We start from the raw sequence: 16,280 nt of genomic DNA, 5'->3' as shown, positions 1-16,280 counted from the left end.
TGTGTTAATATAAGAAAAATGTGTTGCCATGGTAACCACTCATTTTTGTATCAAATTAAACCATTTAATCTATGAAGGTGAAATTTGGTGTGTATGATGCTCTTTAAAGGGTGTGTACAGTTCTGGTCGAGGTGAGGATTTAGCTTTTAACGTTTTGCGAGATATTCAGAAACCACTCTATGAGATGTCAAAGAGCATGCAGTTCTAAGGGGTATCAAAAGTTTATTCGATGAAAATCGGTTTTGAAATGGCTGAGATATCCAAAAACAAGGTGAAACAAAGCGATCCTAATAAAGTTGTGGCATGTCGCCTTTTATTATTAGCACTTTTTGGGATATCTCAGCCATTTGAAAACCAATTTTCATCAAATAAACGTTGAATCCTTCTTAAAATTGCATTTTCTTTCATATTTCATAAAAGGCTTTTCATTATCTCATTTAGGAATGTTCAAAACATGAATCCCCACCTCAACCAGTACTGTACAGTCCCTTTAAGTGTAGTTTTGCAAAATGTCCTTTGTATTTGTATCGGACAATGCGTTGCCATGGTAACCACATTTTTAAAAAAAATCCTGTGGAGTGAACTTCTTCCACAGTTTTCAAGCAATTGAAACCAAATTTGGTAGGCATTATGGCCCTGAGGTATAGATGTGAAACACATAATTTTTGTGTTGGTCACACAAACTGTTGCCATGGTAACCACAATTTTACCAAAACCTTGCAGATCGAATAACTTTTCCATCATTCAAGCAGTCTAAGTCAAATTTAGTATGTATCATGATCTAGAAGTGTAGTTTTGCAAGACACCAATGTGTTAGTTTAAGGAAATTGTGTTGCCATGGTAACTACTCATTTTTGTATCAAAATAAACCATTCAAGCTATGAAGGTCAAATTTGGTGTGTATGATAGTCTTTAAGTGTAGTTGTGCAAAATGTCCCTTGTGTTTGTATCAGACAATGCATTGCCATGGTAACCACACTTTTTACCCAAACCTTGTGGAACTCAGTGTCAACTCTGTAATTGTACAGTAAACTAAAATTATTTTGTTTCCAATTCGACAAGTGCACAAACTTGGTATCAACGTGATTACTCTCATGACATCATATACTATAAAGCGACACTAGGGGTGGGGGTATTAATCACCTTCAGTGATAATTCTAGTTATTTTCCTTATATCGTTGTACGCATGTGACATCATACACCGTAGTAGTCTTCTCATCCAGCGGTGACTGCGCAGACACTTTAAAAATTCATAACTTTTGAACGGATTGTCCGATTTTCCTCAAATTTTCACTGATGTGTTCTACTAATATTGCTACATTCTCTCAATCCTTTTGTATATGAAGGTGGACTTGTCCTTTAATGTCTTGCTGGGAGGTGGATTGGCAATCTGTATGTGTTTGATGTGCTAGCCCTCATGCACACAAGAAGCCGATATTACACAAAAAACTTGCTTTTTGTACAGGGTCACAACTTTTTGACTGCCCAATATTCTCTTTTTAGCTCACCTGAGCCAAAGGCTCAAGTGAGCTATGCGATCGCCCTTCGTCCGGCGTGCGTCGTGCGTCGTGCGTAAACTTTTTACATTTTCATCTTCTTCTTGAAAACCCCAAGACCGATTTTTAGTAAACTTGGCAGGTAGCATCCCTAGGGGGTTAGGATCTCAATTTGTTAAAATGGGCACCATGCCCCACCCAGGAGGCCCCCAGGGGGGCCCAAACCCCCCCAAATTAAGGAATCTGTAAAAATCTTCTTCTCTAGAACCAGAAGTGATAGAGCAAAGTTAATACTATGAGTTAGTACATTGATGACTGTAGTTTCAAGTTTGTTCATGGCAGAATCAGGGGTGCCTCCCTTGGGACCCAGGGGAGGGGGGTGGGGAGGGGTCCTAATGGGGCCTAAATTGTATATTTTCATCTTCTTCTTGAGAACCCCATGACCCATTTTCACCAAACTTGGCAGGTAGCATCCCTAGGGGGTTAGGATCTCAATTTGTTAAAATGGGCACCATGCCCCACCCAGGGGGCCCAAACCCCCAAAATGAAGGAATCTTTAAAAATCTTCTCTAGAATCAGAAGTTATAGAGCTAAGATAATACTATGAGTGAGTACATTAATGACTGTAGTTTCAAGTTTGTTCATAGCAGATCCAGGGGTGCCCCTCTTGGAGGCAAGGGGGGGGGGGGGGGGGGTTGGGAAGGTCCAAATGGGAGCCTGAATTGTACATTTTCATCTTCTACCTGAAAACCTCATGATGGATTTTCGTCAAACTTGGCAGGTAGCATCCCTAGGGGGTCAGGATCTCAATTAATCAAAATGGGCACCATGCCCCACCCAGAGGGCCACAGGGGGCCCCAATCCCCACAAATTAAGGAATCTTAAAAAATTTGGGCCCTTATTGTACATTTTCATCTTCTACTTGAGAATGCCTGGACAAATTTTAGTACAGCTGTGAATGATTTAGATTAGTGACTGCGTGAAAGGTGAACTTGCGATACTCAGGTGAGTGCTAGACACGCGGGTCTCTCGTTCTGTTTTGGTACATTTTATATGTCAGCCGATATTACAAAATAGGGTTATGTTTTGTGGTTTGTATTTTTTTCCCTAACAAGCTCTCCATATTCCAGAAATTTAATGGATAATTTGTCTGTAGAACTCTTCACATAGAACCCATGAACACATTTTTATGGTGAATCTATGTAAAGATATTGATTATCTTTAAATACAGGTGTACAATACATACTACACTGTACATCAATGTCACAACAAATGCAATTGAGGTGTGTTATATGGTGTATATCTATGTATTGTTGTCTTCTACATATTATTTATCACGGATGTTCAGCTGCTAGTACTGTTTGATGAGTTTTCACAGGCTGTTTATAGTGTTGTGTTGTCACACACAACATGCAATGCTATTGGTACATACCAATTACCAATTACAATAGTTTCAATGTACATTGTACCTGCTCTCTATCAGTGCCTAAGTTGCAAAGTAAATGATATTCGTCACCCTTCAGAGCATTAGTTTTTTTTTTCTTCTTTATATCAGGTTTTTTGTCTTTCTTTTTTATGCCTCTGCCACGAAGTGGTGCCGGAGGCATTATGTTTTCGGGTTGTCCGTCCGTCCGTCCGTCCGTCCTTCCGTCCGTCCGTCCGTCCGTCCGTCCTTCCGTCCGTCCGTAATGAATTTTGTGGACAAGGTAACTATCAAAACCTGTTGAGGTATCCTAATGAAACTTGGCATGTATGTGTATTAGGGGATGAAGTTGTGCCTATCAACTTTCGGGTGCACATGCTCAAGGTCAAAGGTCAAAAGGTCAAGGTCAAATACATAAAATTTCACTATTTCCACCATATCTATTGAATGCCTGAAGATATTTTCTTGAAACTTAGTGTATACATGTATTACCCAATTAAGATTCTCTGGTGAAAGTTTGCGTCATGAGGTCAAAGGTCAAAGGTCAAAAGGTCAGGGTCAAATACATGAAATTTCACTATTTTCGCCATATCTATTGAATGGCCTGAAGATATTTTCTTGAAACTTAGTTTATACATGTATTACCCAATTAAGATTCTCTGGTGAAAGTTTGGGTCATGAGGTCAAAGGTCAAAGGTCAAAAGGTCAAGTAAAAATATCAAAACTTCTTTTTTTTCTCCGTGCCTTGGAAAATTGTTCAAGGTATCTTCATGGAACATAGTATATACATGTACTGACTGGAAGTGATTATCTAGAGAATGTAGGGTTCATGGGGTCAAAGGTCAGGGGTCAAAGGTCAAGTGCAACACTTCAAAATGTTACTATTTCCCTCATATTTATGGAATGCCAGCAGGGTTATTATTTTTTTACACTTGGTGTATGCATGTGTAACCTAATAGAAATTCTCTGGAAAGTTTTTTTTTTCTTCTTTTTTTGCCTCAAAGGTCAAAAGGTCAAAGATCAAGTGAAAGTGCTGAACTAACTTTTTCCTCCATATCTCGAAGTGGCTCAAGTTGTCTTGAAACTTAGTACATATTATGCATGTTCTACCTGAAAGTAATCATCTTATGAATTTTAGGGTCAAGGGCCAGATGAAAATGGTAACAATTTACTATTCAATTCAGAAATTGCACTTTTTCTCCACACCTGTACCTTGAAAATTACTCATTGCCTAAATGTATGAATGGGTCAAAGTCAAGTTAAAGTCCTTAAATCCCTAGATACATGCTCTCCTATTCATCCAATTAAACCTAGGTCAAGGAAGGTGAACATTCAACACATTTGTGACAAACTTGTCATTTCAATATTTTGGCAATTTTGTGAAAATGTAATCACACATTGTCCACATGTACTATCTAGACCTATTGGGAAAATCATGCATTATGGCGGAGGCATACCAGTCGCCAAAGCGACATTTCTAGTTTTTTTTTTGGCATGAGTTCATAAATAATATATTTGACATTATTTCAGTTTATATTGTAAAGATATCTTTGTTTTTTGTTGTTGTTGTTAATTTTGATGATGATTGCCTAATGAGAATCAGATAAAATGATGAGTGTTTCTTATTTTTTTTAAAAGATTTTCCATGTAAAATTGTCAAATTGTTCATATTTTCTCTGATTTTCAGCCAAGGCAACTTTGTTCTATTGTTCTATAGCAATTATACCAAATATGTAAGGCAGGTAATAATTTTCCAACTCAAATTTGATTAGCAATTTCAGCTGATGAACAATATTTCAAATAGTATCCTGTACACTTCTATGGAAGAAAACTACTACACAAAAGTTAGTTTGTGTAGCAGTGATGTAAAAATGCGTAGCAAATCGCGATGCAATACCAGGAAAATTATTCCTTGTAAGGCCTGCATGTACTCAATTAAACAAGATCAGATCCTGTGTATTCTGTGTTGACTTTTTTTTTTTTTCATTACCATATTTTGTTGTGTGTTGAAATTTATTTTAGCACACATTTTGTGCCTTCCATTGTATTTGTGCATATCACAAGGCCTACAGTGGCTCGGTGATCTACTTCTACTATACTTCATTGGCCTTGATCTGAAATAATTGTGATCAGCATAATTTACATGAAGATGTTTACGACCAGTGGCCAAATACCTTGCAAGAAATTCAGTCTTGTTCAAGTAAACAATTTAGGATTACCTTGCTTCATTAATAAACTGCATAATTCAATGTATTAAGATTCAAAAGCTGTGGACAGTTGACATTTCTTCTTGCGTTAAACATGACCAATTTTGCTATTATCAGGCCTGAGCTACCGGTATTGCATTGCCTTGGTCACGCAGTGCACATATGTAGTGCAACAGTAAGCAACACATTTTGGATTTTAATGTATTTGATCTGCTCTTAATTGTTTACTACAGTTTTTGATTGACTGAAATTAGTATCTGTAAGTCAAATCTATTTACCCAAGTTTGAATGAATGTCGCCCTTGTCATAAAATGACTCATTACTACCAACAACAACATAAAAAAAAAAAGCAATGAGGAAAAGATGTACATTTTTAAAAAGTGTAATAGTGATGAGATTTCTTTGTCTTTTCTCTCCCACATGAAAGAACTACCTGCTGAAGAGGGTGAGTTTATTCAATATTGCAAATTATAAATGCTATTTCACAATATCTAACATATTGTTTTCTTCTGATTAAACTCAAGACATATTCTTCTGGTGTTTTTTTATTTTTTTGTTTTTTAATCTTTGAAAAGATTTTATGTATACTTCCATCATTGAAATGTGTATCAGTTGAATCTATGCTTTACTTAATGCTGGTAGCCATACTGTAAAAAAACAACAAACATGTAATTTATATGATTTTTTTTTCTTTTTTTCTTTTAATGCAACAAATCCAATTCTTATTGCAATATGTACAACCAAAGCTTTAGGTATATTTCATGGCATTTCTGATTTCGGAACAAGCAATTGCAAATTATGCTTGTAGATTAAGCATAGAATATCATGAAAAGTGATCAATTTTCATCCCATCTTGTCTTGAATGTAATGATAAAATAAATTTGATTGGAACTGATAGGCCTTTTGGGATGTTTTTCAAATGTAACTGCCATTGTGCAAATGTATTTGATGTGCTTGTCTTAACACTGCTCTTGTCAACAGGCAAGCCTCTGTGGCAGCTGGTCTTGGAACAATTTGATGATCTTCTTGTCAAAATCCTGCTTTTGGCAGCTGTGATCTCATTTGTAAGTACATGTATTATTCTTTTTAATGCAAAATGTCATGCTTTGTCATCTCTCCTGATACACCTTCACATCTTCATCATGTTTTTAATATTCCGTTTTTTTTTCCACCTTTATCATTTCATTGAATTTTTTTTTTTCTTTTCAATGCCTGAATTATACCTCACCTTTGGATAGGATCATGAAGTGGTCAAATATCTCTTTCCCCTTCATTTGAGACAACGGACAATGTGGTGCTATGCCATTGTATGATTTAGGTAATAATGAAGAGACTGCTGCTCAGGGGATGCATTTTTACTGTAGAGAGCTTTGCTAGGGAGAGCATGTGTGTGCCTCAAATTCCAGTGCATGTAGGACACATGGCCTGCCCCATTAGTTGCTCAGATCTATAACCCCAGTCCTGCAGTCATCACAGATTCACTCATCATGTGCAAACAGCCCTGGTCGCTCAAAGCAAAGGGTCCAACAAGCTTCTACGTCACGCATGCGTGATTACCATGCAATTTTGCACACCAGCGTCATGTTAATTACCATGTGCCTTCCATTTAATTGACTCCTCTCCAAGATTAAACCTTGGCATTATTAGATTTAACAGTTCTTGCTCTCTGCTTCAGTCGCTGTTGCTCCCTCTCTCTTTCTTTGTCGCTTTGAAAGTCTGAAGCATGGGGGCTTGATGTCTTGCGGGGAGGTTAATTTGGTGTCTACACAGGCCCTCATAAGTTCCCAATTGTCTGTTGTTTCTGTACCTTCTGGAGTACATGTACTTTATTACAGCCACACAGGACATAATGTCATTATTGCATCTCTTGTTGCTAGTGGATGTATTGTTTGAAGACTGTTCTACGAGTACCTGGAGGCAATCATGCAGTATTTGCATCCAGGCCTCTATTGATACAGTCACTATTGCTGGAACTAAACAATAAAGAAGAAGAAGAAGAAAAAGGTTACAAGTGAAATGCTTGGCAACATACACTGCACCATTACAGATAGGATAGATGATTCAACTGTAATGTTGCTTTTCAAATTTCAGTGTATTGTAAAAATATGTTAAATTCTATGATGATGAGTATCATAGTGACATTTTTTTCTCTATAAGTGCTTATGAAAATGCTTGTGACGATTATGACAATAATTGTAGTAGTATATTTGAGATGTAGAAGGTTAGCTTGAAGTAATACAAATGTACATATTTCATCATGGCCATTCAATTATATTCTTTCAAAGTATGCTCTGATCATCAAATACCATATACATTGTACTTTACCACATTTCTGTGATTAGGTGCTGTATCTTTCTACTCTCAGTTTTTTTGTAGTCATTGTTAGTACTGTAAAACGAGGAATGTTCGTTTGCATTTTGATTTCGCGAATTTTGAGAGACCTGAGTTTCGTGAAATTAAAACGCACGCTAAAGATCTTGTCTACACTATGTATATGCATTGAATGTTAGAAGCAACTCGCAAAAATTTCATGCTGCAAATAAGGCCATCGGCTCCCTTTGCGAAAATTTCATGCCGCAAAAATATTGTGTTTTACAGTATTTCATAGGGGAGCATTATTTCATTTGAGCCCTGAGTTGTCCATAGATTTAAGGAATTCAACCAATTCCATCAATCTTTCTCCAGTATTGGATAACCAGTCAAATTCAGAGTTGTCAATTGTAATAAGGTAAAGATGATGATTTCTTAATTTGCAAAAGTAATAATTGTGCAGTGCTGTTAGTTTTGAATATGACACCATGATCCCCAGTGGACCCTGGCACATGTATTAGAAACAAACGCAAGGGTAGGCTACCACCTCTCATGTACTTTCCATTATGAATTACTTTTTTGAACACAGGATGTAATCAGTATGTGATAGCTGTTTTCATAAATCCAGCTTTTCCTACGGCGTTTTCAAGTATTGTTTCACAAAAGAGTACCGAACATGAAACTTTGTATTTGCGAAGCATGCGTCAGGAGTGTATGAATAACCGAAATCATTATCATCTGTTAATATACCAGTAATATACTTTCAGACAGCTTGATTGATTTTCCTCTGTAAGGACAGTAAGGACACTATTTCTTTCCTTGTCCCATTCCATAAAACACTGTCTTTGCTGAGTGTCATTTTACTTTCGTATTTGATTTTTGCTATTGTCTTACTGTTCACATGAATGGAAGAAATTGAATGGCTGCTGCCATGTCAGCAGCAGTATGAAGGATAAAGGTTCTCTTGCTGGAGCATGATGCAGTGTATGGGCCCAGCTGAAAATGGTAGGCCGAGGTCCTCAAGAATGTGAAGTATGCAGTCGGTGCATACCTCCAGTGTCAGGAACCCAAGAGTGCTGGGGTTACATGTGCATGCATGGTGTGTGTTAAAGGGAGAAGGTAACACAGTAGGTTGGCACATACATGATGGCCTGTTATTGTTATGTATGTTCTAAATTGCCTAATTAATATCAAATATGTATGTTGAATTCAACTGTAAAACATGTATTTTTCTGTTACTATGAAATTTGGTGATGTTTGTCTACAAAACCTACACATGTAAATAGTGGCCAGGTTTCATTACTAATATAGTTTTAAAACCATATTGCTATGAAGTGATTTGACCTTAAAAGGAGTTGGGGTATTTACTTTAGATGTTACAAGGACTGTTTAGGGATTGCAGTCATACAACTTACAGAAATTGAATATGTACAGGGTGTGGCTCAAGATATGGGAAGGAGCAAGAAGCCAGGTTTACAAGTCTTGAGTTCTGTACAGCTGAGTGGAGTTCAAATATATCTTGCCTAATTTCCTCTCTCTTTTATCTGCATGTAGCAGACATTGCCATGAAGATGATTGGTGTGTGTGAGGTTTTTTTTTTTCCATTTATTTGAAGGGGGAGGGGGGCTTTTTGGAGTCAGACTTACACCAGCTCTCTGCTGGTGCTTATGCTCAATAGGAAATGATACCTGAATGATACTACAGTTTCTGTTGTTGCCATCGAATGAAGAAAGGAAAAAGATCATTGTTTTGTAGGCTCATTATATCTGTAGATTGCCTGCTGGTGTTTCTAATGAGTGCATTTTTTTTTCAATTCACAAAAAGGAAAAAAAAATCCACAAAACACAGTGAAGTGCTTGCATACTGTCGTCACATATAGTGCAAGTGCTATCAAGAAACTGTGCCTTATTACAGGTGTTGATTCATCAAAAGTGAGAAGTGTTCTGAAATTTGCTAGGTCGCAGTGACATAAGCAGTCACAAGCTAGCATGTGCTATATCCAAGTGGTACAATTTGTATAGCCCTGTGCTGGTTCAGAATGAGGGGAGCAGACAAGGTCACAATTTTCACAAATCACTGTATCAAACAGTCCAGACAGATGTATGTACCAGGGTAATCTTCAACCAGGGGTCATTCATTAGTGCATCATAAGGAGTTGATAAACTTGGTAATCAGTAGCTGAAGACTTTACCAGACTAGGGTCCTCTGATGCACTGGGCGCAAGGGGTGTAGAGTATTGAGCTGTTTGATGATTTAAGTGCGATAGTCCTTTCACTCAGTCAACATGTTTATCATGTAGGATAATCAACAGGCCTACGTGGGCCTACAATGTATGAGCAAGATATTACTCCTTTGATCACTCTAACATGACATTTTTCATTGTGAAGGTGTATCCTGTGAGCCTGTCAATACTGATTCCTCTATAATACACGGTATGTGCAGAAATGAGGAGCTTCCCTTGTGATTATCTGGTTAATTGGTTATTGTGATTTTGTGAAAAACAAACTTAATCTCATGTGTACATATAATAGTATCTATGTACTGTGTTAAGTTGGCTTTGTATGGATTTATCTGACACAATGGGGCAAAACAAAAGTCGTTTGTGTATTGGAACTTACATTGTATGGTCACGTTAAGGAATATGAATAGGCCTGTTTACAATAATTCTTGAGCCATGAATGAGCTGTGGAGACATTATTTCCATTTTGAGCTATCTGGTACCTGTAATGAATCTACTTTGATCCATTGTAGATCAAGGCATTCAGGGAATCATGTCAGTAGCTTTAAAGGGGCATTCTGGATGATTTTCATAATTTCACATCATGTAGTACATAAATCAACAGGTCCATGTACAGATTCGTGGAATTTATTGTGGTCCTTGAGAAGAGAAACCAATAAATTGAAAATCTTGAACAAATTACACTGAACAGTGCTGATGACATCAGAGCCTCATATATTTCAGAAATGTAACAGTGTAATTGCATTACAATACCGCTTGCTCGACAAGTTCACCTGTGAAAAATCTATGCATGCCTTCTTCTTTTGTTCTGCTTCCTTGAGCCCCAACTCATGCATTCTTATGGTGAGGCTGTCATGTCATCATCCTTGTTCGTTGCAATTTGTTATAAATTTTGAAAACATTCTCATTCCTTTCCCCAATCACTATAAATTCTGCAACTCTGTACTCAGTTTGATTTATATATAGTTGTTCAAATGTAAAAGTCTGAAAATCATCCGGAGGTCCCCTTTAAAGGCTGAAAAAAATCTTTGTTTTTATACCCCCACCCATACATAGTGTGTATGGGGTTATATGTGAATCACTCTGAGGTTGATTGAGTGGTCAGTGAGTGGTCAATTGGTTGATCGGGGGGGGGGGGGGGGGGGGGGGGGGCGGTCGGTCCGTTACAAAATCTTGTGGATCGAACTACTCTCTCATTTTTTGAGCAGTTGACCCCAAATTTGGCAAGTGTGACCGCTATCAAAGGTAGCTGTGCAAGACACCTTTTTTGTCAGTATTGCATAATGTGTTGCCATGGCAGCGACAGATTTCCAGTAAAAATTGTGGATCGAACTACTCTCTCATTTTTTGAGCAATTAACCCCAAATTTGGAATGTGTGACCACTATCAAAGGAAGATGTGCAAGACACCTTTTTCTGTTAATATTGCATAATGTGTTGCCATGGCAACAGCATATTTCTTTTTTTAAATCTTACAAAATGTGGATCAAACTACTCTCAGTTTTATAGCAACTCCGTTGAAATTTGGGATATGCGATCAATGTAATGTGTGGTTGTGCAAGACACCTTTTTTTGTATGTGTGAATAAATCTGTTGCCATAGCAACGGCATTTTTTTTATACCAATCATACATAAATGTGTGGATTGACTCCGTGAGTTTTTCAGTACTTGACTTGAATTTTAGCACATGTGACCACTTCAGTATATAGATGTGCAGAACACATCTGTCTATGTTGATCAATGCATTGCCATGGTAACAGCATTTTTTTTTCACTGAAAAGCATACAAAAATATTGTGGATTCAGCTAACTCCCTCAGTCTGAGCATTTAGGTTGAAATTTGGCACATGTGACCACTATGGTACGTAGATATGCAAACTTAAATCTTTTGTCATTGTTGAACAATGCGTTGCCATGGTAACAGCATATTTTGAATGAAAATCATACAAAAATACTGTGGATTCAGTTAACTCCCTCAGTCTTTGAGCATTTAGCTTGCAAGTTGGCACATGTGACCGCTATAGTACATAGATGTCCAAACTTAATCTTTCGTCATTGTTGAACAATGCGTTGCAATGGTAACAAAATTTTTTCACTAAAAAGCAAACAAAAATATTGTATTGTTTGCAACTGATTAACAAATTGCCCTACATCAAAGGAAGAATTTCATGAATGTGAAAAATATTGTTTATTGTGGATTCAGCTTACTCCCTCCGTTTGTGAGCATTTTGCTTGAAATTTGGTACATGTGACCACTATGGTATGTAGATGTGCAAACTTAATCTTTTGTCATTGTTGAACAATGTGTTGCCATGGTAACAGCATATTTTGAATGAAAAAAACATACAAAAATACTGTGGATTTAGCTAACTCCCTGAGTCCTTGAGCATTTGGCTTGAAATTTGGCACATGTCACCGCTATAAAAAAATTAATACAATGTATACATGTGCAAATTTATTCTTCCGTCATTGTTGAACAATGTGCTGCTATGGTAACTGCATATTTTGAATGAAAGTGATATTTCAAAGTAAAAATATCCGGGAAAGAGATTTTGATAGCTTGAAATTTTGTGGAGGGGGGTTATGATTCAACTGATTCCAACCTTCATCAGGAATATTGTGATAAGTGTCTACATTTATATGTGCATACATGTCCATTTAAAGGCCAGGTCACACTGCCCAAAAGTCACGTAAATGCATGAATCATGCAAGAAATTTGGTTGTGCGTGCTTGTCCATCGAGAATTTTTGCTGATTTATGCGATGAAAATCACTGATGAATTGCACAAGAACTATGGAAAGATCACACAAAAATCACTTACAAACCACGCACTTCCAGCGCATAGGCACGCAAAGGCCCCAAACGGCGAATACGTGGTTGTGTGTGACGACTGAGGTCCACGGAAAACCATGCACAATCTGCGCATTATCACTAATGAACTGAGTATGAATCGCGCATGATTCACGCATGAACGCGATAGCGGCAACATTTTCGCGAACAATCACTGATATTCCACGCATATTTCGTGCATTGTTCGCTTAAGAACCACGCAAACTATGCAAAAATTACGCAAAACAGTTTTGAGCTGCTCAAAACCTGGAATCGCGTAAAGCGCCGATCCTGCGCACATCAGACAAGGTTCCGCGCCAGACAAACTCATGAAATACGCAAATCACGCATGTATTGCTTAAGACTCAAATTTCTTACGGTACGTGATTCATGCGTTTACGCGACTTTTGGGCAGTGTGACCGGGCCTTAATACAGGTTTTGATGTGGGAAAATACTGAAACCTTTATTAAGTCAGAGACATAGATTGTATGAGCCATTCCTTTTCATGTGCGAGTGTTATAAAATATGAATGGTACTGTTGACTGGCATAGAACCAAACACCCACACACACAAGGGTTAAAAAGACCGCATGGAATCTCCATTTTAGTTGATGAGGCGCTCTGGTGCTCTCTCTTCATAGGGGTTAGCTTTGATCTACAAAAATACTTGAGTATGGTACAGATTGCCAAATTACAGCGTGAAGTGACCTTTATAGCAAAAATCACAATGTGAGGAGAAAGGTTGAGTGTTTTGCCAAGTTTTCAATGGTCGGAGTCAGTTGGTTATCTACATGACAACCTGAAAGTTTACAATGGGTTTGAAGTATTTCTTTCAAGGTGCTTTTTACATTGTTTATGTACACTGAATGCTACTGAATGTTTATTTTAAAAAGTTTTTTTTTTTTTTTTTTTTTTTTTTTTTTTTTTTTTAACTGCTTGGTACTTTGGAGGTGTTTGCTCAGATGTCATGTTCTTCTGTATTTTATGGAGTAATTTGTGACTTTTTGTTTGCAGTCATCGAGTTTCGTGACTATTAAAATGACACAGATGGGGATATTGTTAATGATATACAATATTATTTCTCTCTCCGTTTGTTGTGCAGTGTATGACTGTTAGACACAGTGATGCATGTAAAGTAACATTTGCTTGAACTTGATGATTTTTGATGATTTGTTTTGATTCACACTTTTTTAAAATGATTTTAGCCCTAGTTACCTGATCTGTGTATTCTCCAACAGATACTTGCACTGTTTGAGGAAGATGAAGATGAAAAGGTGACAGCCTTTGTTGAACCCTTCGTGATTCTTCTCATCCTCATCGCCAATGCAATAGTAGGAGTATGGCAGGTAAGATATAGCCATTCGACATCATAAGTGAGAAAATAAATTGATATAAATGCAAATAAGGAGAGGTTTAAGTTCAAGTTCAAAAGGGATTTTGCATAGCCCTGTTAAGCTAGAGTGGTATTCAGCTTGTGTGCTATACCTGTCAAAACTGAGTTGTCTGTTCTCAAGCCTGTAACTTACTATGTGTTTTTTGTGTATCACAGTATTTGCAGGTGAAAGAAGAAAACACTAGCATTGACCAAGACATTCTGTGATTAGATTTTTATTCCAAGAATATTAGACTTCCTCACCCCCCCCCAAAAAAAAAAAATTATCATGACTCAATTGTCTTTTACACATGTATATCCTGCTTGACTTTTCAGTCATGCATACACATACTGCAGTAGTCTGCAGGTGTGAAAAGTGCATTGTTCAATTGTTTTCAATCATACCCTTATCAGTTTGTTTAAGATGACTTTGACATTGTTATTCTATTTGCTAAATGTTTGATTTTCATTTTTTCTTGCCATCTTCAGGAACGCAATGCAGAGAGTGCAATCGAGGCACTAAAGGAATACGAACCAGAGATTGCAAAGGTGATTCGTCAAGACAAAGTTGGTGTCCAGAGGATACGAGCTAGGGAGCTGGTGCCTGGAGATGTTGTAGAGATCTCAGGTATTTAATTTAATGAAATTTGATTCAAAATTTATTTTATTTTCAACAGACCACAAAAGAATATTTATAAATGAGATGATGATACATTGAAATCAATTTGCTATAATGAAAGATAGGCTCAATGCATGTTCAGTGAAACAAGGAGGGACCCACTGAAAAGCTATACTTGTAATGTTTGGGTTCCTCAAAGAAAATCCACACATGGATGAGGAATAAATCTACAAATAAATTAGCTTCCAACTCAAGAAGACAAAATCAGGACAGGTCATACAGTATAGTAACGTGCAGCATAGACAGCGACAGAACAATACAAATATAAGAGAAAGAGATAGAGGACAACATTTCAGATAATGTATACAGAGAAAGAAGTAAGGGAAGGAGGAATCAGAGTTCTCGAACATGTGGTGCTATAACTGTTTGAAGTGGCATGATGCATTTACAGTTATGTGAATGCATGAAATGAAGTGCCTACACTTTTGCAATATTTGCATTAGATCATTTGTGAGGGAAATGTTTGACTATCCCACTGGAGATTGTTGTATTCTTTGTTCTCACTTTAACTACAGGTCTGAGTATGTGTGTGTTTGTGTGGTTCATATTTCTGATACCACAAGGTGGACTGTAATGGGCTACTAAATTGTAATACATGTTTTGTAAAAAAAAAAAAAAAAAGCACTTGGCTTATGAAATAATAAGAGATGAAATAATGCAAATTTGCATAATCTGTAAAGAAGATTATCAATAGTGCACAAACAGACACAAGCCCACCAAAATTGTGAGACAGGAGATAGTGGTTAATATAGAATATGACACTATGTAAGTTACATGTCAGTGACACAAATGGTAATTTAAAAAAAAAAAAAGGAGAAATGAACAGAGATTTAGTGGTACCAACGAGTATATTTTTTCTACCACATTCATTACACTTTTCTTCATCCAAATAAGAAAATTTTGTTAGATTATAAGGATATTGTTTTGTAAAATCTAATCTATCATGCTTAACATATGCCATTTTGCAATTTTCAGCCTTATTTCTTTTCGTAGGAATATATGAATGTTTTGTTTTCATGTGTATCAGTACATGTTTTGTGGTCTGCAAAGGTTGGTAGCACTGGAGACAATGAAAATTTAAGGCATAGAAGACAGGAACAAAGAGAAAGATAAAGTGTGTCTGGTCTTGCCCTCTTGGGATTAAGGTAGTCTGCAATTTATGTGGCTCATTAAGTCCCCCTTGGAACTGTATTTTTTATATTTTGTTCATATCATGAATAAACTGGCAAGTGGTTTCCTTTTACTGTTGAGTGGGAAAGGAGCTAAATGTACAGCGATTAGCATGATGGCCTTTCATGCATAAGAGACGTATCCACTTTGGGGTCCTTCATCAAGCTGTTCTTTGAAGTGTATGTGGTAAACCTTGGGTTATGAGCACATCAGGTTATTAGTTTCAGGTTACAGGTACTACATGTGTAGCTTCTCCATGTAACACGTGCATGTATCAACAATAGAGACAATGATGGTGAGTGGTCATGATTATTCAACGATAGTAAATGTTGTTGAAGTGAATGAGATTGATTTGTTGCCAAAGGCAACACAATGTACTGCACAGCAAAGAAGCAAGAATACAAGAATGACATTGGTTGAATTTTGTTAGATTTACTGTGTAGTGCTTCTGACATAACTTATTGCAAGAAACAGTGTGGTAGCACCTGAAAGTGTGATGACACATTGAATTATGGTATCCAACTTCCAGCTTTTTGCTGAGAAGGAAAATACATTTA

The 16,280-nt window shown here is 37.0% G+C and overlaps 1 protein-coding gene across 1 annotated transcript in view; it reads left to right on the top strand.

Moving 5' to 3' along the window:
- Window positions 1-16,280, top strand: part of LOC140228000 (calcium-transporting ATPase sarcoplasmic/endoplasmic reticulum type-like) — a 78,290-nt gene that overhangs the window by 5,221 nt on the left and 56,789 nt on the right. The window contains exons 2-5 of the mRNA XM_072308396.1: window positions 5,554-5,571; window positions 6,108-6,190; window positions 13,741-13,848; window positions 14,364-14,502. Of these exons, the coding sequence (XP_072164497.1) occupies window positions 5,554-5,571; window positions 6,108-6,190; window positions 13,741-13,848; window positions 14,364-14,502 (348 nt within the window). The remainder of the gene's footprint in view (window positions 1-5,553; window positions 5,572-6,107; window positions 6,191-13,740; window positions 13,849-14,363; window positions 14,503-16,280) is intronic.

Source organism: Diadema setosum, chromosome 4 (genome assembly GCF_964275005.1).
Source record: "Diadema setosum chromosome 4, eeDiaSeto1, whole genome shotgun sequence".
Classification (NCBI taxonomy): domain Eukaryota; kingdom Metazoa; phylum Echinodermata; class Echinoidea; order Diadematoida; family Diadematidae; genus Diadema; species Diadema setosum.
Note: the sequence above shows the minus strand (reverse complement) of the source record. Positions and strands in the feature narration are given on the sequence as shown.